The sequence below is a fragment of the Theobroma cacao genome, chromosome 7 (assembly GCF_000208745.1).
Source record: "Theobroma cacao cultivar B97-61/B2 chromosome 7, Criollo_cocoa_genome_V2, whole genome shotgun sequence".
Classification (NCBI taxonomy): domain Eukaryota; kingdom Viridiplantae; phylum Streptophyta; class Magnoliopsida; order Malvales; family Malvaceae; genus Theobroma; species Theobroma cacao.
The window spans coordinates 6952208-6978692 of record NC_030856.1 but is presented as its reverse complement, the minus strand read 5'-3'; the positions used below and the strand labels follow the sequence as shown (position 1 = coordinate 6978692).

The following is a 26485-nucleotide window of genomic DNA, read 5'->3' as shown; positions in this document are numbered from 1 at the left end:
AAAAAAATAAGATTCGGCAAGAATTTTGGTCTCTTTGTTTTAGAACCAAAACTTGCTAGCACAAGTAAAAATCTTACCTTTGAGAAGGTCTTATTTGGTCATTGTATGGATTACTATTAGAGGCCAAACACTAGAGTGGCTAAAGATTTGATAAATCCTAAAAGTGAATAAGCAAAGACTTTGATTTAATTGACTCTTGATTACAATATCTAGAGCAATGTATGTAACTCTTAAACTTATAAATGTTTATATTTAATTTGAAAATTACATGAAAATCACAAACATTAATCATGTAGGATTCAACTGTTTTTCTGATTAAATACTAATTTATTATTCCATTGCGTTATAATTTTAATTTATTAATTATTTTCATATTTGAGCATGAGGTCGAATCCGAGCACATTTCTTATCATATTGTTTTATTGATTAGTTTGTTAAGTGAAAATTAAAAGAAGGGAGAAATTTTCATATGTGAAAAATTTATTTCTTATTTTATATATATATATTTTTTAATGGATCTTAATTATTTGGTATTATATTAAATACTATAGTATCTAAGTAAAAATAATTATAGGTGATTTAATCCCTATGAAAAAATTGAATAAAAATGGACAATTATGGTTTGTTGAGAAATAGAATAATAAATAAATGGATTAAAATTGAATAGTTGAATAATGCTATGTTTTGAAATAATTCGATAAAATAATGATGTTTTATTGCATTGTCAGATCGACCCCCGAGGGAGAGAAGAATAATGTTCTCTGGTTGGGATTGATCCCAAAGTAGTACTTTTTTACATTTTTTATATTTATTATTGAATTAGATAATCAAAGATTATATATATATATATATATATATTTCATACGTAAGAAAAGGAATTAAAGTGGGCTAAGGGTTCATGTAATAATTAATTAACTTTACTGAGTAAAGACTACGCCCAATCTTTAGAAAAAACAAGTCTATGAAGGGGATTGAGTTTCAAAGTGTGCCCTCCAATAGGAACCAGTCAACACTTTTTCTTTCAATAAACACGGCATTAGACCTTAAAATAAAAATAGACATCAAATGGGATAGGATTCAGCGGCGCTCAATTCATGCTAGCATGGCACCAACACTTTTTCGTTTTTATTCCATTAATTTAGTTTTGATTCCACGCCCTAACCCTTGGGCTGTTGAAATTTCTCAACACAATCAATAAATTTTTTCTACTTGAGAAGACTTGACGTCAAATTGCATTAATGGAAAACAGCTTAAAATATTTTGAGAAAGACTTGTTGATTGACTTGAAAAACAGATGTCTCCACTTGTCCACCGCTTCTTCTATTTTCATGTCCCTCCGCCTGCCTCAGCCACAACTCATTTTTAAGTACACCTCCATAACTTGCCCTTTTTCGACGACCCTTGTTTCATACTTTCCTTTTGTCTCGAGAAAATATGGGAAAGGTAATTAGGATGTTGTACCAAATCCTCTTTTCTTCCTTCAGCTCACTTATGCCTCCCAGCACAGAGAGCTGCCTTGCTTGAATTCAAAAACACTATTTCTGTGTATGATGATTGTGGTTATTACCTATGGAGGAATTCTTGGAATGAAAGCACGGATTGCTGTTCATGGGGTGGAGTTAGTTGCCACGTGGTGACGGGTCATGTCATTAGCATCGACCTTAGTGAAAGCTGCCTTTATGGCACCCTCCCTGCAAACAGTAGCCTCTCCCACCTTCAAGAACTCCAACGACTCAACCTTGCTCACAACGATTTCAATGGCTCTATCTCATCGGAGTTATTTAATCAGTTAGTGAGTTTGACCCATCTTAATCTCTCCCATAATTCATTCTCTGACTTAATCCCATATGAAATAAGTCTCCTATCAAAATTGGTTTCACTCGATCTTTCCAATAATGCTTATTATATCTATAGCTACTTCAGATTTGATAGCCAAGGTTTTGACATGCTTGCACGCAACTTAACTGAATTAAGAAACCTTATCCTTGACTTTGTAGAGATGTCTGATGTTGCACTTCCCTCCTTTATGAACTTGACTTCATCTCTAGAACGTTTGAGTCTTCATGATTGTCAACTAGATGGAGAACTTCCAAGTGAAGTTTTTTCCCTTCCATACCTCCAACACATAGATTTAGGTAGTAATGAAAATGTCACAGGTTATTTCCCCAAGTCAAACTTGAGTAGTGGCCTTAAGTTGTTGGACCTTTCCTTTTGCAGTTTTAGAGGGTCAATTCCTGCATCAATTGGAAATCTCAGTCAAATCATCCACTTAGATTTTTCTGAAAATGATTTTGGAGGACATATTCCAGATATTTTTGAAAATCTTAATAAATTGACTTTTTTGTCATTTTCTTCCTGTAATTTTAGTGGTCAACTTCCAACAACCATGTTCAACCTCACGCAACTTACCCATCTAGATTTGTCATTTAATCGATTAGAAGGTCCCCTACCAAATCATGTTAGTGAGCTTCAATTGCTAGAAACATTTTGGTTATCTAGTAACCTTGTAAGTGGTGGACTACCATCTTGGTTGTTTACTTTACCATCTTTGCAAACTTTAGATCTTAGCTATAACAAACTTGCCGGTCAAATTGACCAAATTCAGAAGCCTAATTCTCTGGAATATATTGATTTGAGTTCCAATGACATTCATGGATCAATACCGAATTCTTTTTTTGATCTTGTGAGCCTTGAAACGCTTGATCTTTCCTCAAACAACTTGAGTGGTGTCATCAAGTCAAATATGCTTGCAAAACTCAAATATCTTAGGGATCTTGATCTTTCAAATAATAGTTTACTATCATTAAGCGCAAGCGAAAATGATATTAACTATTCCTTCCCTCAGCTTGTTAAAGTGTCATTCTCTTCTTGTAGCATAAGACAATTCCCAAGTTTCTTTCGAACATCAAATTTGAAGATTTTAGATCTTTCCAGTAACAAGATTCATGGTGGAATTTCCAAATGGGAAGCAGAAGGGTGGGACAATTTGAAATCTTTGAACCTTTCTTACAACTTTTTGACCACTTTAGGGCATTTTCCAGGAAAAAATCTTGACGTTCTTGACCTTCGATCCAACTTGCTTCAAGGTCCAATTCTATCAACTTGCTTGAATAATCAAAGTCCAAATCCACCACAATCTTTGATTGCATTCTACGTTTCAAAGAATAAATTAACCGGAAATATCCCTCTTTTGATTTGCAATTGGAGTTCACTTTTGATTCTTGACTTGTCTAGAAATAACTTGAGCGGAACTATTCCAGAATGTTTTGGAAATCTCAGCTCTTCTCTCATGGTAATGAATTTGGAGATGAATAATTTTCACGGTAAAATGCCTGATTCTTTTAGAGGTAATAACTTGGAAATTCTTCTCCTCAATGACAATAAATTGGAAGGATTATTGTCACGGTCTTTGGCTAATTGTAGTTCCTTGAAACTTTCGAATTTAAGGAACAACAAGTTCACTGATACCTTTCCCCATTGGTTTGCTTCACTTCCAAATCTGCAAGTTCTTCTTTTACGAAATAATAGATTGCATGGTCCCATGCCCAATTCCATAGCTTCATCTAACTTCTCTGCACTGCAAATAATTGATCTGTCTCATAATGAGCTCAACGGTCCCTTGCCAACAAAATTCTTCCAAAATTTGAGAGCAATGAAAGATATACCTGAAGAGAGACCTTGGGAATTCACGAGATTCATAAGTAGAGATGTAGCTTTATCTTTTAATGACTATTACTCAGTGAATGTAACAACGAAAAGATTGGAGATTGAGTTGGTGAAAACCTTTGCCATTTACACATTTATGGACTTTTCGAATAATCTATTCTGTGGACAAATTCCTGAAGAATTCGGAGAACTTATTTCGCTTCAAGGACTCAATTTGTCTCACAACAACTTGACTGGTCTTATCTCACCAACTATTGGAAATATGATAGCACTTAATCATTAGATCTCTCGTCAAACAGGCTTGGTGGCAGAATTCCTTCTCAATTGACGAATCTGACATTCCTCGAAGTATTAAATCTTTCACAAAATGATCTTGTGGGACCAATTCCCCATGGGAAGCAATTTGATACTTTTGAGAATGATTCTTATGGTGGTAACTTGGGATTGTGTGGCCTCCCACTGTCAAAACAATGCGGTGACCCTGAACCAAAACCACTGGTACCAATGGTTAAGGAAGATGAAGGTTCTGATATAGCCTTTATTTGGAAAGTTGTAATGATGGGCTATGGATGTGGAGTGGTGTTAGGATTGAGCATGGGATACATTGTATTCACAACAGGAAGACCATGGTGGTTTATCAGAATGGTTGAGAGAGATTGGCAAAACAATGTTACAAAGTGGATTCGCAGAAACAGAGGAAGAAGAAACTAGCACTACATCCAGATCATGCATAGGTCAGTTTTTTTGCCAAAGTAGAATTACAGCGAATTTCTCATTGCTTTTGTAATCTACGATTGATTTTTCCTTTGTTTTTTTTTTCCAAATTGTCAAGGTGGCTTTTGAACCGAATCCGATGGACCCTGCTTCTGTAGCATCTGGCTCAATCATTTCCCATGGCAGTGGTTTGAAGAATTCGGGTGTTCATTGAGTATCTGAATGGGTAATATGATTCTTGGTGTTTTTAGTGGAAAATTTGCTTTTCTTGTTCAGCTTTGATCATTTTCAAATTTGTGAGCACCAGCTTTTATCTGTAGCTTTTGGGGCTCGGAAAACACATGTTTTGAAGAAGGTTTTTTTTTTTTTTTATGAATTTAGAATTTGTATTGAAGATGTTGTAATTTGCAAGATTTTTATTTAAATCCTAAACATTGCACTTGAGTATTTGATTAATATATAAAGTGTATGCACTCACAGTCTTAATGGCTTCTCAATTTGTTTTATTTTATTTTTCAAATAATCCATTAAAATCCAAATAGGAATTAAATTCAAAATCATGTTCTATTTCATATGCTAACTATTATAATCCGCTAGGGGGATTGTTTGCTAGCTTATTATATTCTGTTATTGGGTCATATGCTAACTATTATAACCCATTAACAAAGGTTGTAGAATTAGTTTTAGTGTTGATTATCCTACTTCTCAAGACTTAATGTAGCTCTTAAAACTTTACAACCTAACAAAATATTTCATATCTCATTATGAATCAATATTCAATCACATGAATAAATCAAAATAAAAAAACAATCATATGCTTAACCCTATTTTTTTTATGCAAAAAATAATGAAACAAAAACTTTTAATTCACTTAATGAAACATACATATATATAAACTCCCATCCTCCACGGATGGGTAGCCAAATAAAAGAAAAAAAAAACATACATATATGTAAGATAGTTTGAAAACAAGTAAAGTGTGCGCCTTTAAACCAAAAAAAGGAAGTAAAGGGTGTGAGATTCTACTTACCTCCCGTTGTTTCAACAACTTCTTTTTTTCTCTCAAAAAAAAAAAAGAAAAACTGATCACAGTCATTTCAACATAACTGTTGAGGTATAATTCAAACCACATTGAGTCTTAACGACTTCTCAATTTATTTTATTTTATTTTTTAAAAATAATTCATCAAAAATCCAAATATGAATTAAATTCAAAATCATGTTCTACGTCAACATTCATTATCAAAAAATAAATAATTGTGCTTGTTTTATATTAAGAAAATGTTGTATTTATATATTTTACACTTTATAAATGAAAGTATATGCTTTATAAATGAAAGTACATGTTGTATTGGGGTGTACTAGCATCAACCTTATTCTAACTCACTTTTGATGGGTCGCGGCTGGGGTTGACATTTTCTACTCCTATACAGACACTGTTATACTTGGCCTTCCATTTTCAATTTGATGCAATACTCTCATACTTACACCACTAGGCTCTGTGTATTTCTCTCTTTACTGTGTTTCCTGTTTATATATTTCTTCAGCGCTTCAAAGCGGAGGATCCATTTTCGCAGCCTCATAAATGAATTTTTGAGTTACTTTCAAAACAATATTCAATTTTGTTTTTGTATAATTCTTACTTTCATTTGTTTCATATAGTCAATTGACATATTATAAATTGATTTAATTTTGAACATTGTATTTATGAATAAATTGACTTATCATAAATTAATAAATCTTATTTTTAAATTATGTAATAAAATTTTAATTTTTTAATCATTTTAGTAAAAACAAAAATATAAAGAAAAATAACATTACTCTAATTTTTAGTAGGTGCTTTTAACGTGAAAAAGTAATTGAAGGATGATAAAAACATGCTTATAAACGTAATTTAATATTGTTTTTTTTTATTGAAAAAAGAAGCTATCTTTCTGGTGATGAACCGAATTTTGTATTTTCTTAAAGTTGCTTTGATGGTGGCCTGAATTAGCTTTAATCTACATAAAGAATTTCTTAATCAATAACTTTTTGTTTATTATAATACTACGTCAGATGAGTTAAACAGTAAAAGTAAAATTATAAGGAAAAATAAAAGAACTGGCTGTAATGAATTGCAATGAAATTTGAGTCTAATTAGCAGATCCCAGTAAGACTTTCCAGTGAACGATAAAATAAAAGTAGACATACAACGAGAATTCATGACAATCTGCAGGTTCAATTCATGCTTCCATTCTATCACGCCACCAACACTTTTTCTTTCTATACCATTAATTTAGTTTTGATTCCAGGCTCAAACACTATCGCTGTTCAAACTTCTCAACACAATGAATAAATATGTAAGTTGAGAAGACTTGACTTTAAATGCCTTAATTAATGGGACACAACTAAAAAGATTTTGGAAAAACTTGTTGGTTGACTTGAAAAAAGAGATGTCTCCACTTGTCCAGTAGTTATATTTATATGTCCCTTGGCCTCAGCCATAACTCATCTAAATATCCCCTTTTGGACGACCCTTGTTACATAACTTTCTCTTTCTTGAGAAAATATGGGAAGGGTAGTTAGGATGTTGTATCGAGTCCTTTTCCTGCTTTTATCGTTCTTGCATTTCCTGGTCTATTGTTCATTGAGTTTCCCTTCCACTTTCCCCTTCATTCAGCTCATTTATGCCTCCCAGAACAGAGAAGTGCCTTGCTGGAATTCAAAAACACCATTTCTTTAGGTGATTGTCAGACATTTTCTTCATACCCCAGGATAAATTCTTGGAACGAAAGCACGGATTGTTGTTCATGGGATGGAGTCGTGGGATGGAGTCTGTTGCCACAACGTGACCGGTCATGTCATTGGCATCGACCTCAGTGAAAGCTGCCTTAACTATTTTTAGGTCGTATTTTCTGTTTTTAGGTCGTATGTTAACTATTATAATCCATTAACAAGATCCTAAAATTAATTTTAATATTGATTATCCTACTTCTTAAGAATTAATTCATAGCTCTTAACGCTTTACAACATAACAAAAGATTTCATACCTCATTATTAATCAATATTAGTCACATGAATAAATCAAAATAAAAAATAATCATATGCTTAACTCTATTTTCTTACACAAAAAATAATAGAACAAAACATTTAATTCACTTAATGAAACATACATATAAGATAGTTTCAAAACAAGTAAAGTGTGCACCCTTCAAAACAAAAACACCCAAGTAAAATGTGTGAGATTCTCCTTACCTCCCTTTGCTTCAACAACTTTCTTTCTCTCAAAAACAATGAAAAAACTAATCACAATCATTTCGACATAACTGTTGAGGTATAATTCAAATCATATTCAGTCTCAATGGCTTCTCAATTTATTTTATTTTATTCTTCAAATAATCCATCAAAATCTAGATATGAATTAAATTCAAAATCATATTCTACGTCAACATCCATTATCCAAAAATAAATAATTGTGCCTGTATTATATTAACAAAATGTTGTATTTATATATTTTACACTTTATAAATGAAAGTATATGTAGTATTGGGTGTATTAGCATCAACGTTATTCTAACTCACTTTTAATGGGTGGGGCTGGGGTTGACATTTTTTACTCCTATACAAACAGTGTTATACTTGGCCATCCATTTTCAATTTGATGCAGTAACCTCATGCTTACACCGCTAGGCTCTGTACATTTCTCTCTTTACTGTGTTTCTTGTTTATATAATTATTATTAAATTAAATACTCAAATACATTGAAGGGCACACATTGAATGGCCTATTAAAAGTCATCCAATGACAGTTTTTTCTCAAAAGAGTGGGCGTAGTCTTCACTCGTCCATCTCGAAAGTTTTTCAATGACTCTTTGCTCAGGTTGTCAAGGGTCAATGCAGACAAAGAATTTATGGTACGATTTTAACATGTAAGCAGACAAAGTCAACACTCTTCATGCCTTTCCTTTCTAACAGGGCACTTTGCCCATCTTGTTTGATATTCCTTTATGAATTGCCGCTCTTCATCTTCTGTCACTATTGCCCTTTTCATTTCTTCCTCTTGGTTTCAATGCTTAATAATTGCATCACCATGAGTCATTCATCAATAAGCATCCAAAATTATTGAATAGGTTGTTCTAATCACATGCATCAGCTTGCTGTAATAAGTAATCAAAAGTTGTCATGTGAGCATGCATGAGTTCATATTTTATATAGTGAATTCATAATAATTTTTACTTACATGTTGCATCATAATGTATTAAATTTATAAATGACATATATATACGTTTTATATATTTATTATTGAACTAAATATTTAAAAATTATATATTTTTTTCATAGGTAAAAAAAGGGATTAACGTGAAATAAGGGTCCATGTAACAATTAATTTAAGTTTGTTGAGTGAAGACTGTCTGCGAGGGTTGAATTTGAATGTATGCCCTCAAATAAAAACCACAACAGTCAACATGCTTCATGTGACATGAATTTCTTACTTTTGAGCTTAATTTCTCTCAGATGGTGACTTTAATTGTAAAAGTCATTCCAATTTCTTAAACTTGCTTTGCTGATGACCTGACTTTGTTGCAACCTACAACAAAAACTTCATATATTTATTTTTTAGTTTTGAGGCTGCATTCTCTTCTAGGAAAATTGAACAGAAAGTTTTGGATTAATTTTCTGAACAAAATGAAACTTGAAGATCGAAAATCACGCTGACATAAACAATAACGCAGGCTGTAATGAGTTGCAATTCTAAGCTTATCCCAATAATGAAATTTGGGTCTAATTAGCATATCCCAATAAGTCTAAAATAAACATATCGAATGAGAATGCAAGAAAAGTATGCAAATCCTACTAAAGTCTCTAATGGGATAAGATTATGCTTTTCATTCTAACACTTTCATGTCCCCACTTCTCCAATACGTAGTTCACTTCTCATGTCCCTCAGCCTCAACAACAATTCATTTTTAAGTTCTCCTCCCTTTCTTGCCCCTTTTCGACGACCCTTGTTTCATACTTTCTTTTTCTCGAGAAAATATGGGAAGGGTATTTAGGTTGTTATTCCAAATCCTTCTCTTGCATTTTCAGGTCTCTTTTTCATTGAGTACCCCTTCCTCTTTTCTTGATTCAGCTTCATTGACCACGTGGTGACTGGTCATGTCATTGGCATCAACTTCAGTGCCAGCTGCCTTTATGGCACTCTCCATGGTAATAGTAGTCTCTTCTTCCTTCAAGGACTCCAACGACTCGACCTCAATTTCAACAAACTTGATGGCTTTCTTCTTGAAAACAGCAGCCTCTTCCACCTTCAGGGACTCCAACGACTCAACCTTGCTCACAACAATTTCAATGGCTCTATCTCATCGAAGTTATTTAATCAGTTAGTGAGTTTGACTCATCTTAATCTCTCTTCTAATTCATTCTCTGGCTTAATCCCCTATGAAATTAGTCTCCTATCAAAATTGGTTTCACTCGATCTTTCCACGACTGCTTATATTTCCAGCTTGAGATTTGATAGCCAAGGTTTTAACATGCTTGCACAAAACTTAACCAATTTAAGAAACCTTACCTTTAACTTTGCAGATATGTCTGATGTTGCACTTCCTTCCTTTCTGAACTTGACTTCATCTCTGGAACGTTTGAGTCTCAGAGATTGTCAACTACATGGGGAATTTCCAAGTGAAGTTTTTTGCCTTCCATACCTCCAGCACATAGATTTAAACAATTGATTCTTCCTTTATTTTTCTGTACTTGTCAGGGTGACTTTGGAACTGAATCGAATGCAGCCTGCTTCTCTAACATCTGGCTCAATCATTTCTCATGACAGCGGTTTAAACAATTCTGGGTGTTGTAGTGGATAATTTGGTTTTCATGTTCAGCTTTCATCCCTTTTATCTAAAGTTTGTATCGAAAAATGTTGTAACTTAAAAGATTTTAATTAAAAATGTTCCAATGCTTTAACATTAATTTTAATTTTTTTAATTGATTTTCTGAATTTTCTTCACACTTGACGGTTCTCGGCTGCATCGCCAGCGAAGACTTGTCCGAGTTTGGCGTTGGCAAGGAAGGATGGCTAGCCCCTGACGCCAGCACCACTCTCCTCTGTGCTCTCGACGCCCATTCTCTCGCCATTGCTAACCGATCACTTATTCTCATCCTCGGATGGTCCGACCCGGATGAGCCTCGGGTCCAGATCCGTCCGAACTGTCACCTATCGAGGCCCAGCACATCACGGCCATAGAGTGGCTGGTTTTTGATGAGATTAAAGTGATTGCAGTTGGGACCTCTCGAGGGTTCATCTTGGTTTACTCTTTGCGTGGTGATTTGATTCATAGACAGGTAACTCATTATAAGACATTTTATTTATGCTTTTGTTTGTTTCGTCAATGAATTATGGAAGCTTTCTGAAGTTATTCTGGTATTTGAATTCAGCTGCTTTTATTGTTGTGCAGTCAAATCAACGTTACTATTGTGCAGTCACCATTGGAGATGATGCTGTGATCTAAGCTTTCAGGTTAGTTTCTTCCCATTTCGAAATATAGTATGATTTATCTTTCATTACAAGAAGGGATTCTTTCATGGGTAGCTTCTTTTTTTCTTTTCTTTTGGTGCTTTATTGATAAACTTTTGTTTAATTATGTTGAAGACTTTCAGAAGATAGGAACCGTTCCTTGGTAGGAGCTATTTTGTCAAAGTTGTGCCTGCAACATTTTCCACAATTGCTTTTTCTAAAATGATATGGCGGAGTGAACAAACGCCAAAGAGGAAGTCAGAAGAGAAGCCTCAATCATTTGCTCGAGGTGAAGTTTGTTAAACTTGTATATTGTTCCTCATTTGGTTCTGCTATTTTCTTCTCCATGGTACTTAAATTATGTAGTGTGAATCTCTAAAAATATGTGCTTGTCTCAAAATTCATGTATACTTATAATTGTTCTGAAAGAAATATTTCCTTAGATTCAAATTTTTAGGTGATTGAAGCTGATTTACATTGGTCAGGAGTGTTTGCTGTTGCCGAGATCATTTAACTGATCTTTAGTTCTCATTTTTCCTTTGGTACTATCACAAGATTTGTGGCAACAATCTCATTATTAAGCATGTAACCTCTGCTCGCATGTTTCTCTGCTTATTGTATTTAGTAATCCATTTTGTAATCTTTTATTGTCATCCTTGCCACATGCTTATTTTTGCTGTTCAACTATGGGCTTACACCAAAAGAGTTCATCTTAGTGTGTTCTGATGTGCAATTAAATATTTAAGGGGATAGAGAGAGTATTAATTATTTAAGAAAGAACTTTAATGTTTCTATCATATTCTGACACAAAGAATGTTACAAGTTCGTTGTGTCTTTTGATGTGTTCTGCATGTTAACACGCTTAGTTAGCATACAAACCTTAGCCACTTTCATATTTCTCTTTATTAAGGCTTTGCCAAAACCTGTTGAATGTGTTATTGATGTCATGATCTTTTGCAAGCTTCTCCTTTGACATGTTTGAAGGATCACCCAAGAAAAGGTGAAAAGCTCACCTTATCACCCAGTTGCACTTTGGCTGCTATTACAGATTCACTTGGTCGTATATTGCTCTTAGATACTCAGGCACTTGTAGTAGTGCGACTATGGAAGGTTTCTTCTGCATCTATGGTTTTCAATTTCTTGAAAAGCAACCGCTCTTTTATCCTTTTCGGTAAGCAGTTTTCCTAATACACTCTTCAGGGATATCGTGATGCAAACTGCTTCTTCATGGAAATGTTAGTCAATAAGGAGGCTATAGGGTCAGGTTCCTCTTACTATGAACCAGGAAAGAGTGACTACTGCCTCTGTTTAGCCATTCATGCACCTCGAAAAGGAATTGTTGAGGTGTGTTCATGTTTCTTCGAAGTATTTCTTATTATTTCTTTATTGTTGTGCTTGTTGTTAGGACTTTGAAAATCTATTTTTATATTATGGCCATGATGGTAAGAGCAGGAATAGTCAGTAGGATTTATCATCACAATGACAACAATGCATTACCATTTTGGCAGTGGGTCCATATCATCTAGCCATCCAGGCTTATGGGGTGCATAGGGCTACATACAAGCGGACCCTTACACTATAGATAGTTGGGATTGAATAGTACGAAAATATAGTGAAATAATTGTGGAAATGAATTGATGTATTACTTTAATTGTGTGGAAATAATTGTGCAAACGGATTGACAGATTACTCGAAACTATGTTCACTCCATAAAGAAAACATCTTCGTTGATGCTTTCATGAGTGGATTCAATGTAACTTAATTTTCCTCTATCAGAGATACATTTGATAGATTTATGGCTTTGCTGTTCTAGATTGAGTTGTGTCATTGGAGAGTGGAAACTATCTTTCCCAGATGGTTTTCTTTATGCAGCCCTTCGAACTTCATTTAGTAGAGAAAACGTTTAGCATTATATTCCAGTCAATGTTTACTTGACCACATCATGCACAGGTCTGGCAGATGAGAACCGGACCACGTCTCCTAACCATCCAGTGTGCTAAAGGTTGCAGATTATTACAGCCAACTTACCGGTTTGGATCATCATTGGACTCTCCTTATGTTCCTCTGGATGTTTTTTTGTTGAACGGAGACTCGGGTCAACTGTCAGTGTTGAATCGCGTTTTTAATTGAATATAATTTTACATAGAAAGTTCATTCTTTGTTCCATATTTCATTTCTTGGCCTCCACCTCTGTTCGTTTCCTCTGTGACTGCAAATTAAGGTGCCATGAAATGTAAGTTGTGGAAAGAATGATAGTACTAATCATGCCTCCGTTTATTTTCACACAGACAATAAATTGGAAAAAAAAAAACAGCTTAATTTGATAAAGAAATATGACTTGATTTTTTGTCGATGAATGATAATTTTAAGATTTAACTTTGTTCTAATGGATGTATAAGCACGAGTTCAGTAACATTTTAGGCAAGTTCAAGTTGTCAGTAGTGGTTGATTTGGATAATTATATAAGTCTTAATAATCAAATTTACACAAGATGTGGATTTAATAATTTTTCATGTTTAAATCATGTGATCTTCAAAAACTCATACTTAAGTTGTTATTAGTTTTCAAATCTAAATTAGATGTGGGTTCAGTGAATTTTTAAGTATAAACCATATGACTTTTAAAATTTTAAATTTCAAGTTATTAGTAAATTTTAAGTTTAAACCACGTGGCTCGTAAGTTCAAGTTGTTAATAATGATTGACTTGAAAGTCTTAACAATTACAAATTACATTCACAGTAAATGTGGCACACATTATAATCACAGTCAATGCTTATTTCACAGGATTAAGATTTCACCAGCGTAATGTGAAAGTTTATATCGGATTGACACATTTGATACGATTTATAATAATCTAAGTCTAAGCATTGATCTGATAACTTTTTATGTCTAAATCACACGAAAAGCTCAAGCTTCAGTTATTAGTAATAATTGACTTCGATCGTTGCATTCTAAAGTATTGTAGCTGGAAAGAAACACAAATCAAGATGGTGTTAACTATGATCTGATACATGCAGGAGCAATTGCAAAGCATTGCAAAATGAAGTTCTGACTAATTTTTCCCTCAATTGGTATTCTAAAGTATGCTCGACAGTAATTTCAAGCAATAGGCACCTTTTTGGAACAGCCAGAAGAAAAAAAAACAGAATACCAGTTATGGAACAGTAAGTAGTTCATACCTTATTCTCGAAAGGAACAGTTGCATTGCACATCCCCAGAAAAAAAAAAAAAAGGCTTTTCTAAGATGTGAACTAGACAACATGGTTGATGCTTTCCTATCTGACAAGACATTACTCGCCCATTTTACATTTCTTTTTAAAAGTAACTTCAAATTTGATAAAAGATACATTTAACAACCTTATCATAGAATTATAAAATTATTTAGTGCTGTCATCACTTTTCCATTAATTCCTAATTGGTCCTCCATGGTTTCATATATGCTGCTATAATATTATCAATTGTAAGGATTTTCATGAGGAGACCTCATAGGTCATGATGATGCACGATTTAGAATTATATGCCAACAGAAGTCTTTAGCAATTCTATACAGGTTCTCCATCCTGTATAGAATAAAGAAATTAATAAAGAACAAAAGGCAAAAGGATATCCCATACTTGAAGTAATCAATAATTGCTGGGAAAGTTACCGAAGACTGACTGTGTGTAAAGCATGAAAATATAAACAAAGACAATCTTTTTGACTGTTGAGTTCGTAAATTGATTCAATTTTGAACATTGTATTTATGAATAAATTGATTTATCATAAATTGATAAAATTTATTTTTAAATTATTTAATTTTTTATCAGGTGAGTTAAACACGTAAAAACAAAAATATAAGAAAAAATAATGCTACTCTAACTTTAAGTAGGTTCTTTTAACTTGAAAATGCAATGGAAGGATGGGAAAAACATGCTTATACACTTTTTCAGCAATTTCCTGATTCCTCTCCTTCTACTATCTCGAAGCTTTTCCTTTAACATTGTTGAGTGCCATATCCTCACACACGGTTTGCTTTTTGACATGAATTCTTCCTTTTGACCTATCTCTCTTTTTTTTTCTGAAAAAAAATAAAAAAAGTTATCTTTAATTTCTGATGATGATCCCAAAATATGAAAATCTTTATAATTTCTTTGATGAAAACGTGAATTAGCTGTAATCTACAATAAAAAATTCTTTTATTTAATAATTTTTAATTTTTATTATCACATCAAGTGAGTTAAAAAGTAATGAGTTGCAATTCTAAGAGGAATTAGTTTTGTGTCTCTGGCAAGATTTGGATCTAATAAGCCTATCCCAACAAGCATAAAATAAAAGTAGACATCAAATGAGAAATCAAGAAAAATATGCAAATCCTACTAATGTCTCAGATGGGATAGGATACAGCGTCCTTAATGCTTTTTCATTCTAACAGGGCACAATCACTTTTCCTTTTTATCCCATTAATTTAATTTTGACAATTTAAGAGATATTGCAAAGACCTGTTGGTTGACTTGAAAAGGAGATGTCTCCACTTCTCAGGTACTTCATTTATAATGTCCCTTGACCTCAACCCCAACTCATTTTCAGTTTCACCTCCCTAGCTTGCCCTTTTCGACTACCCTTGTTTCATAACTTCCTTTTCCTCGAGAAAATATGGGAAAGGTGGTTAGCATGTTGTATCGAATCCTTTGCTTGCTTTTAGCATTCTTGCATTTCCAGGTCTATTGTTCATTGAGTTCCCCTTCCTCTTTTCTTCATTCAGCTCATTTGTGCCTCCCAGAGCAGAGAGCTGCCTTGCTTGAATTGAAAAACACCATTTCTCTAGATGATTGTTCGGTGCCTTCTTCTTACCCTACAACAAATTCTTGGAATGAAAGCACGGATTGCTGTTCATGGGATGGAGTCAGTTGCCACATGGTGACGGGTCATGTCATTGGCATCGACCTTAGTAACAGTTGCCTTAACGGCACTCTCCCTGCGAACAGCAGCCTCTTTCACCTTCAAAGACTTCAATGGCTCGATCTTAGTTCCAACAACCTTCATGGCTCTTTTCTTGAAAACAGCAGCCTCTTCCACCGTCAAGGACTCCAACAACTCAACCTTGCTTTCAACGATTTCAATGGCTCTATCTCATCAGAGTTATTTAATCAATTAGTGAGTTTGACCCATCTTAATCTCTCCCATAATTCATTCTCTGACTTAATCCCATATGATATCAGTCTCCTGTCAAAATTGGTTTCACTCGATCTTTCCAATAATGGTTATCACGATTTGAGATTTGATAGTCAAGGTTTTGACATGCTTGCATGCAACTTAACTGAATTAAGAAACCTTATCCTTGACTCTGTAGATATGTCTGATGTTGCACTTCCTTCCTTTTTGAACTTGACTTCATCTCTGGAACGTTTGAGTCTCGGAGCGTGTGAACTGCATGGGGAATTTCCAAGTGAAATTTTTCGCCTCCCATACCTCCAGCACATGGATTTAAGTAGTAACAGAAATCTTACAGATTATTTCCCTAAGTCAAACTTGAGTAGTGGCCTTAAGTTGTTGGACCTTTCCTTTTGCAGTTTTAGAGGGTCAATTCCTGCATCAATTGGAAATCTCAGTCAAATCATCCACTTAGATTTTTCTGAAAATGATTTTGGAGGACAGATTCCAGATGCTTTTGGAAACCTTAATAAATTGACTTTTTTGTCATTTTCTTGCTGCAATTTTAGTGGTCAACTTCCAACAACTATGTTCAATCTCACACAACTCACCCAACTAGATTTGTCACATAATCGATTAGAAGGTCCCCTGCCAAATCATGTTAGTGAGCTTCGATTGCTAGAAGAAATTCTCTTATCCGGTAACCTTATAAGTGGTGGACTACCATCTTGGCTGTTTACTTTGCCATCTTTGAAATATTTAGGACTCAGCCATAACAAACTCACCGGCTCAATCAACCAAATTCAGAAGCCTAATTCTCTAAAACATATTTATTTGAGTTCTAATGACATTCATGGATCAATACCCAATTCTTTTTTTGATCTTGTGAGCCTTGAAAGGCTTGATCTTTCCTCAAACAACTTGAGTGGTGTCATCAAGTCAAATATGCTTGCAAAACTCAAAAATCTTACCCATCTTGTTCTTTCAAATAATAGTTTACTATCATTAAGCGCAAGCGAAAATGATGTTAACTATTCCTTCCCTCAGCTTTGTAATGTGTCATTCTCTTCTTGTAGCATAACACAATTCCCAAGTTTCTTTCGAACATCAAATTTGGAGATTTTAGATCTTTCCAATAACAAGATTTATGGTGGAATTTCCAAACGGGAAGCAGAAGGGTGGGAAAGCTTGCTCGAGTTGTACCTTTCTTACAATTTTCTGACCACTTTGGAACAATTCCCAGGAAAGAATCTTCATATTCTTGACCTTCGATCAAACTTGCTTCAAGGGCCAATTCTTTCAAATCCTTTGATTTGCAATCAAAGTTCACTTGTGTTTCTTGACTTGTCTAGAAATAACTTGACTGGAACCATTCCAAATTATCTTGGAAATTTCAGCTTTCGTCTCGAGTTCATGAATTTGGAGATGAATAATTTTTATGGCAAAGTCCCTGATTCTTTTACAAATGGTCAGTTGAGATATCTTTTCCTTAATGACAACCAATTGGAAGGATTACTGCCACGATCTTTGGCTAATTGTAGTTCCTTGAGAATTTTGAATTTAAGGAACAACAAGTTCGCTGATGCCTTTCCCCATTGGTTAGCTTCACTTCCTTGGCTGCGAGTTCTTATTTTGCGATCTAATAGATTGCATGGTCCCATGCCCAACTCCATAGCTTCATCTAACTTCTCGGCATTGCAAATAATTGATCTCTCTCATAATGAGCTCACCGGCCCCTTGCCAACAAAATTCTTCAAAACTTTGAGAGCAATGAAAGATCGCGGCTGCAAATATTGTATGGGTGATTCTAAGAAAGCTTCTGTGAATGTAACAACAAAAAAATTGGAGATGGAGTTGGCAGAAACCCTAACCAGTTTCACGTCCATAGACTTATCGAACAATTTATTTTGTGGACAAATTCCTAAGGAACTCGGAGAACTTATTTTGCTCCAAACGCTCAACTTGTCCAACAACAACTTGACTGGTCCTATCCCACCATCTTTCGGAAATATGGTAGCACTTGAATCGTTAGATCTCTCGTCAAACAAGCTTGGTGGCAGAATTCCTTCCCAAATGACGAATCTGACATTCCTTGAAGTGTTAAATCTTTCAAAAAATTATCTTGTCGGGCCAATTCCTCATGGGAATCAATTTGGTACTTTTGAGAACGATTCTTATAGCAATAACTTGGGACTGTGCGGCTTCCCACTGTCAAAGCAATGCGGCAATGATGAAGAACCAAAACCAACTGTACCAATGCTTAAGGAAGATGAAGGTTCTGAAATAGCCTTTATTTGGAAAGTTGTAATGATGGGCTATGGATGTGGAGTGGTGTTAGGATTGAGCATGGGATACATTGTATTCACAACAGGAAGACCATGGTGGTTTATCAGAATGGTTGAGAGAGATTGGCAAAACAATGTTACAAAGTGGGTTGGTAGAAACAGAGGAAGAAGAAACTAGCACTACATCCAGATCATGCATAGGTGAGTTTTTTTGTCAAAGTAGAAAAATAACAAAGTTCTCATTGCTTTTGTAATCTATAATTGATTTTCCTTTGGTTTTCTTTTTTCTATTTGTCAAGGTGGCTTTCGAACCAAATCCAATGGACCCTGCTTCTCTAGCATCTGGCTTTTCCATGGCAGTGGTTTGAACAATTCTAGGTGTTCTTAGTTGATTATTTGCTATTCATGTTCAGCAGCATTTATCTGAAGTTTTATGTGGAAAAGACAAGTTCTGAAGATTTTTTTTTCTGAATTTAGAATTTGTATTGAAAATTTTGTTGTAATTTGCACGACTTTAATCAAACATGTTCCAATGCTTTCATTTTTATTTTTAATTAATTTTTTGAATTTTCTTCCCAACCCTACATGTGGATCCCACAAAGTCACCACTTTCCTTTCATGTACAAAATTCTTTCCTTTCTAATCCGTAATCTCAGTTGCCCTACGCAATGTCGAAGCGAAGCCATCGTCACTTGATGGATCTCGGCCGCATCACCTGCGAAGACTTGTCCGAGTTCGGCGCTGGCAAGGAAGGATGGCTCGCCACCCAACGCCAGCACCACTCTCCTCTGTGCTCTCGACGCTCACTGCCTTGCCTTCGCTAACCGATCTCTTATCCTCATCGCCAACGCCAGCACCACTTTCCTTTCATCTTGGTTTACTCTTTGCGTGGTGATTTGATTCATAGACAGGTAATTTTTCATTTCAGTTTTTCTTTTCTTTTTATCTGTTTTGCGTTTGGGTTGGTTGTTATTGCTGTTGCTTGAAAGGTTGCTTTGAAGCAAAATTATGTAATTGATTAAATGAACAATGACTGGAATAATTAGTTACTTCATATAAAAGTAGAATTATGCATTTCATTATCTAAATAAGTTTCATTTTTATTTTTAATTCTTCAAAAATGATTGCTTTTATGCGTTTGCTTAACTTGATGTATTTGTTGAATGCTGGATTTATTTATGTGTTCAGTTTTTTAATTTTACCTTCAATGGATGATACAGTTGTAGAAAGTGCAAAGTGAAATAAACATAATTTGGTGTGTTTTATAGATTTTCATGTAAACTTATAGGAGTCTTCTCATGTTAACATCAATTGGATCTAAAGTTATTAGGTTGAAATGAGTTATAGGTAAATTGTTGTTCAAATGGTGAATTCATTAGTTTAATATTTGATTTTAGATGGTTTTTTACCCTCACACACGGCTTGTTTTTTGACATGAATTCTTACTTTTGACCTATCTCTCTTTTTTTTGGAAAAAAAATGAAAAGAAAAAGTTATCTTTAACTTCTGATGATGATCCCAAAATGTGAAAATTTTTATAATTTCTTTGACAAAGACGTGAATTAGCTGTAATCTACAATAAAGAATTCCTTTATTTAATAATTTTTTATTTATTATCACATCAAGTGAGTTATACAGGAATGAGTTGCAATTCTAAGATGAATTAGTTTTGTGTCTCTACTGAGATTTGAATCTAATAAGCATATCCCAAAGAGCATAAAATAAAAGTATACATCAAATGAGAAATCAAGAAAAATATGCAAATCCTATTAACGTCTCAGGTGGGATTGGACACAGTGGCCTTAATGCTTTTCATTCTAACACGGCACATACAATTTTTCTTTTTTTTCCTTTTAATTTAATTTTGACAATTTAAGAGATTTTGCAAAGACTTGTTGGTTGACTTGAAAAGGAGATGTCTCCACTTCTCAGGTACTTCATTTAAAATGTCCCTCGACCTCAACCCCAACTCATTTTCAGTTTCACCTCCCTAGCTTGCCCTTTTTCGACTACCCTTGTTTCATAACTTCCTTTTTCTCTAGAAAATATGGGAAAGGTAGTTAAGATGTTTTTTCGAATCCTTTGCCTGCTTTTAGCACTCTTGCATTTCCACGTCCATTGTTCATTGAGTTCCCCTTCCTCTTTTCTTGATTCAGCTCATTTATGCCTCCCAGAACAAAGAGCTGCCTTGCTCGAATTCAAAAACACCATTTCTCTGGATGATTGTTGGCTAGCTTCTTCTTACCCTACGACAAATTCTTGGAATGAAAGCACGGATTGTTGTTCATGGGATGGAGTCAGTTGCCACATGGTGACGGGTCAGGTCATTGCCATCGACCTCAGTGCCAGCTGCCTTAACGGTACTCTCCCTGCAAACAGCAGCCTCTTCCACCTTCAAGGACTCCAACAACTCAACCTTGCTTTTAACGATTTCAATGGCTCTATCTCATCAGAGTTATTTAATCAATTAGTGAGTTTGACCCATCTTAATCTCTCCCATAATTCATTCTCTGACTTAATCCCATATGAAATCAGTCTCCTGTCAAAATTGGTTTCACTCGATCTTTCCAATAATGGTTTTCACAAGTTGAGATTTGATAGTCAAGGGTTTGACATGCTTGCATGCAACTTAACTGAATTAAGAAACCTTATCCTTGACTTTGTAGATATGTCTGATGTTGCACTTCCTTCCTTTTTGAACTTGACTTCATCTCTGGAACGTTTGATTCTTAGTGATTGTGAACTGCATGGGGAATTTCCAAGTGAAATTTTTCGCCTTCCATACCTCCAGCACATAGATTTAAGTTTGAATAATGAAAATCTCAGTGGTGATTTCCCTAAGACAAACTTGAGTAGTGGCCTTAAGTTGTTGGACCTTTCCTTATGCAGTTTTAGGGGGTCAATTCCTGCATCAATTGGAAATCTCACTCAAATCATCCTCCTAGATTTTTCTGGAAATGATTTTGGAGGACAGATTCCAGATGCTTTTGGAAACCTTAACAAATTAACTACTTTGAAATTTGATTCCTGCAAATTTAGTGGTCAACTTCCAACAACTATGTTCAACCTCACACAACTTAACCTACTAGATTTGTCAAATAATCGATTAGAAGGTCCCCTGCCAAGTCATGTTAGTGGGCTTCAATTGCTAGAAAGATTTTGGTTATCTAATAACCTTATAAGTGGTGGAGTACCATCTTGGCTGTTTACTTTGCCATCTTTGAAAGGGTTAGATCTCAGCTATAACAAACTCACCGGTCCAATTGACCAAATTCAGAAGCCTAATTCTCTGGAATATATTTATTTGAGTTCCAATGACATTCATGGATCAATACCGAATTCTTTTTTTGATCTTGTGAGCCTTGAAACGCTTGATCTTTCCTCAAACAACTTGAGTGGTGTCATCAAGTCAAATATGCTTGCAAAACTCAAAAATCTTACGCATCTTGATCTTTCAAAAAATAGTTTACTATCATTAAGCGCAAGTGAAAATGATGTTAACTATTCCTTCCCTCAGCTTGTTAGTGTGTCATTTTCTTCTTGTAGCATAACACAATTCCCAAGTTTCTTCCGAACATCAAATTTGGAGAGATTAGATCTTTCCAATAACAAGATTTGTGGTGGAATTTCCAAATGGGAAGCAGAAGGGTGGGAAAGCTTGCTCGAGTTGGACCTTTCTAACAACGCTTTGACCAATTTGGAGCAATTTCCAGGAATGAATCTTATAGCTCTTGACCTTCGGTCAAACTTGCTCCAAGGGCCAATTCTATCAACTTGCTTGAAAAATCAAAGTCCAAACAACTTGATGGCATTCTACGTTTCAAAGAATAAATTAACCGGAAACATCCCTCTTTTGATTTGCAATTGGAGTTCACTTTTCATTCTTGACTTGTCTAGAAATAACTTGAGCGGAACCATTCCAGAATGTTTTGGAAATCTCAGCCCTTCTCTCATGGTACTGAATTTGGAGATGAATAATTTTCAAGGCAAAATGCCTGATTCTTTTGGAGGTAGTAGCTTGCGAGTTCTTCTCCTCAATGACAATAAATTGGAAGGATTATTGTCGCGGTCTTTGGCTGATTGTAGTTCCTTGAAACTTTTGAATTTAAGGAACAACAAGTTCACTGATACCTTTCCCCATTGGTTAGCTTCACTTCCAAATCTGCAAGTTCTTCTTTTGCGAAATAATAGATTGCATGGTCCCATGCCCAATTCCTTAGCTTCATCTAACTTCTCTGCATTGCAAATAATTGATCTGTCTCATAATGAGCTCACCGGTCCCTTGCCAGCAAAATTCTTCCAAAATTTAAGAGCAATGAAAGATATACCTGAAGAGAGACCTTGGCGATTCGTGAGATACGAAACTAGAGATGTTGTTATCTTATTTAATAACTATTACTCAGTAAATGTAACAACGAAAAGATTGGAGATTGAGTTGGTGAAAACCTTTGCCATTTACACATTTATGGACTTTTCAAATAATCTATTCTGTGGACAAATTCCTGAAGAACTCGGAGAACTTATTTCGCTTCAAGGACTCAATTTGTCTAACAACAACTTGACTGGTCCTATCTCACCATCTATTGGAAATATGATAGCACTTGAATCGTTAGATCTCTCGTCAAACAGGCTTGATGGCAGAATTCCTTCTCAATTGACGAATCTGACATTCCTTGAAGTGTTAAATCTTTCACAAAATGATCTTGTTGGACCAATTCCAAAGGGGAAGCAATTTGATACTTTTGAGAATGATTCTTATAGCGGTAACTTGGGATTGTGTGGCTTCCCGTTGTCGAAGAAATGCGGCAATGAGGAGGAACCGAAACCACCGGTACCAATGCTGGAGGAAGATGAAGGTTCTGAATTGGCCTTTATTTGGAAAGTTGTAATGATGGGCTATGGATGTGGAGTGGTGTTAGGATTGAGCATGGGATACATTGTATTCACAACAGGAAGACCATGGTGGTTTGTCAGAATGGTTGAGAGAGATTGGCAAAACACTGTTACAAAGTGGATTCGCAGAAGCAGCAGAAGAAGAAGAAACTAGCACTACATCCAGATCATGCATAGGTGGCTTTCGAACTGAATCTAATGCAGCAGCAGCTTCTGAGTGTTCTTAGTGAGCAGCAGCATTTTATCATTTTTAAATTTGTGAGCAGCTTTTATTTGAAGTTTGTACCAAAAAATGTTGTAATTTAAAAGACTTTAATTAAAAATGCTTTACTTTTGGTTTTAATTTTTTATTTAATTTTCTTAATTATCTTCACAACTCTACACGTGGACTCCACGATAGGTCTCCTGCTTTACTTTCCTATACAAAATTCTTTCCTTTCCAAATTCCTATCTGTAATCTCAGTTGCCAATGTCGAAGCGGAGCCACCATCACTTGACGGATCTCGGTGCATCGCCGGCGAAGAATTGTCCGGGTTCGGTGCTGGGAAGGAAGGATGGCTAGCCCCTGACGTTAGCACCACTCTCCTCTGTGCTCTCGACGCCCATTCTCTCGCCATCGCTAACCGATCACTTATTCTCATCCTCGGATGGTCCGACCCAGATGAGCCGCGGTCCAGATCTATCCCGAACTGTCACCTATCGAGGCCGAGCACATCACGGCCATAGAGTGGCTGGTTTTCGATGCGATTAAAGTGATTGCAGTTGGGACCTCTTGAGGGTTCATCTTGGGTTACTTTTTGCGTGGTGATTTGATTCATAGACAGGTAATTTTTCTTTTTAATTTTTTATTTTTTGGAGCTTGGTTTGGTTGTTATTGCTATTTGCTTGAAAGGTTGCTTTAAAGCAAAATTATGTAATTGATTAAATGAACATTGACTGGAATATTGCTATTTGGAGCGTGGTGATTTTCATGAACACTTATAGGTTGTACGTGTTCTTTAACTGATGAGTGGGATGAAGTCTTGTGTTAACATCAATTAGATCTAAAGCTATTAGGTTGAGATCAGTTAGAGATATTTCGTTGTTGGAATGGTGAACTCGTTTGTTTAATATTTGATTTTAGATGGTGAATCCAGGACACATCAGAAAGTTAAGAGTCCAAGGAACTAAGAAAGATCTGATGCAAGATATATCTTCAGAGGAGGTCTGTGTTGTCATACCTGGTGTAATTGCTCGTTTTGAGGGATCTGATATTCAGCTGAGTCCCTGCTTAAATGTGTAATAGTTATTCAGGAACATGGCAAGAACCTTGCCTGTTTATCTGATGCAGAAGCAAAGCATTCGATTTATGTATATTTTGAACTTGTTTGGCTAACTTAGATGACTCCCCTCTGGTAATGTAGAGTATGCTTCAAAGGTGGTTTCAAGAAACACATTCTTGTTTTTGGGATCAGAAACCAAAGAAAGATTCAGAGGATATAGGAACTCTTATGGGAGATTACCTTACCAGTTATGGAATGTTAATAAGTATGGGACACGTGTTGATGCAGCAATCTATTGTTAATAAGTATGGAATGTTAGATGACTCCCCTCTCATGGAACCCCAGGTGATATTTAATGTTGCTTAATCTTATTAGCTCATGCTAACAATTGAATAATTTATATTTCAATTCTTAAGTAATGGCCATTTGATCTTCAAAATGTGCATATGAAAAACTGGTTTTACTGGTTCAATAATTTGCTCATTATAGTACATTTTATTTATGTTTTTATTTGTTTCACCTATGAATTATGGAAGCTTTCTGAAGTTATTCTGGTATTTGAATTCCGCTGGTTTTATTGTTGGGCAGTCATGTCAATGTTACTATTGTGCAGTCACCATTGGAGATGATGCTGTGATCTTAGCTTTCAGGTTAGTTTTTTTGCATTTTGAAATATAGTATGATTTATCTTTCATTGCAAGAAGGGATTCTTTCGTGAATAGTTTCTCTTTTTCCTTTCTTTTGGTGCTTTATTGATAACTTTTGTTTAATCATGTTGAAGACTTTCAGAATATAGGAACCGTTCCTTGGTAGGAGCTATTTTGTCAAAGTTGTGCCTGCAACATTTTCCACAATTGCTTCTTTTTCTAAAATGATATGGCGGAGTGAACAAACACCAAAGAGGAAGTCAGAAGAGAAGCCTCAATCATTTGCTCGAGGTGAAGTTTGTTAAACTTGTATATCATTCCTCATTTGGTTCTGCTATTATCTTCTCCATGGTACTTAAATTATGTAGTGTGAATCTCTAAAAATATGTGCTTGTTTCAAAATTTATGTATACTTATAATTATTCTAAAAGAAATATTTTCTTAGATTCAAATTTTTAGGTGATCGAAGCTGATTTACATTGGTTAGGAGTGTTTGCTGTTGCTAAGATCATTTAACTGATCTTTAGTTCTCATTTTTTCTTTGGTACTATCACAAGATTTGTGGCAACAATCTCATTATTAAGCATGTAACTAAAAGAGTGCATCTTAGTGTGTTCTGATGTGCAATTAAATATTTAAGTGGATAGAGAGTATATTAATTTTTAAAGAAAGAACTTTTCTGTTTCTATCATATTTTGAGACAAAGAATGTTACAAGTTCATTGTGTCTTTTGATGTGTTCTGAATGTGAACACGCTTAGTTAGCATACAAACGTAGGCACTTTCTTAGTTCTCTTTATTAAAGCTTTTCCAAGACCTGTTGAATATGTTATTGATGTTGTGATCTTTTGCCAGCTTCTCCTTTGACATGTTTGAAGGATCACCCAAGAAAAGGAGAAAAGCTCACCTTATCACCCAGTGGCACTTTGGCTGCTATTACAGATTGACATGATTGTATATTGCTCTTAGATACTCAGGCATTTATAGTAGTGCGACTATGGAAGGTTTCTTCTGCATCTATGGTTTTGAATTTCTGGAAAAGCAAAAGCTCCGTTTTCCTTTTCTGTAAGCAATTTTCCTAATACACTCTTCAGGGATATCGTGATGCAAACTGCTTCTTCATGGAGATTTTAGTCAATAAGGAGGCTATAGGGTCAAGTTCCTCTTACCATGAACTGGGAAAGAGTGACTACTGCCTCTGTTTAGCCATTCATGCACCTCGATAAGGAATTGTTGAGGTGTGTTCATGTTTCTTTAAGGTGTTTCATATTATTTCTTTATTGTTGTGCTTGTTGTGTTAGGACTTTGAAAATCTATTTTTATATTATGGCCATGATGGTAAGAGCAGGAATGGTCAGTAACATTTATCATCACAATGATAACAATGCATTACTTTTTAGCA

General features: G+C 35.0%; 3 protein-coding genes and 2 pseudogenes across 4 annotated transcripts; all 5 read left to right on the top strand.

Annotated features, from left to right (window-relative positions):
• LOC18507172 (protein BRASSINOSTEROID INSENSITIVE 1) lies at positions 2000-4377 on the top strand. Its single transcript, XM_018124281.1, has 3 exons — positions 2000-2156; positions 2562-3882; positions 3966-4377. Exons 1-3 carry the CDS (start codon positions 2000-2002, stop codon positions 4375-4377), a joined length of 1890 nt encoding a protein of 629 aa, XP_017979770.1.
• On the top strand, positions 10343-13133 carry LOC18594221 (annotated as a pseudogene).
• On the top strand, positions 15446-23502 carry LOC108662863 (receptor-like protein 12). 2 transcript variants are annotated; one of them, XM_018124588.1, is made up of 2 exons: positions 15446-18483; positions 23353-23502. In XM_018124588.1, exon 1 carries the CDS (start codon positions 15500-15502, stop codon positions 18458-18460), a length of 2961 nt encoding a protein of 986 aa, XP_017980077.1. In that variant the 5' UTR covers positions 15446-15499; the 3' UTR covers positions 18461-18483; positions 23353-23502. The 2 variants fall into 2 exon arrangements, with proteins under 2 accessions (XP_017980077.1, XP_017980078.1); XM_018124589.1 differs by lacking the exon at positions 23353-23502 and adding an exon at positions 18582-18604.
• On the top strand, positions 20330-23359 carry LOC18507168 (receptor like protein 30). Its single transcript, XM_018124280.1, has one exon. It carries the CDS (start codon positions 20330-20332, stop codon positions 23327-23329), a length of 3000 nt encoding a protein of 999 aa, XP_017979769.1. The 3' UTR covers positions 23330-23359.
• Positions 23374-26485, top strand: LOC18594219 (annotated as a pseudogene).

Excerpts from the sequence above, each read along its gene's own strand:
- LOC18507168 (XM_018124280.1), top strand. The coding sequence starts at position 20,330 with ATGGGAAAGGTAGTTAAGATGTTTTTTCGAATCCTTTGCCTGCTTTTA.
- LOC18507172 (XM_018124281.1), top strand. The coding sequence starts at position 2,000 with ATGTCTGATGTTGCACTTCCCTCCTTTATGAACTTGACTTCATCTCTA. Across the intron at positions 2,157-2,561 it reads TAGTAATGAAAATGTCACAG|ATCTTAGCTATAACAAACTT; the intron begins GTTATTTCCCCA and ends TGCAAACTTTAG. Across the intron at positions 3,883-3,965 it reads TCGCTTCAAGGACTCAATTT|GCTTGGTGGCAGAATTCCTT; the intron begins GTCTCACAACAA and ends CTCGTCAAACAG.
- LOC108662863 (XM_018124588.1), top strand. The coding sequence starts at position 15,500 with ATGGGAAAGGTGGTTAGCATGTTGTATCGAATCCTTTGCTTGCTTTTA.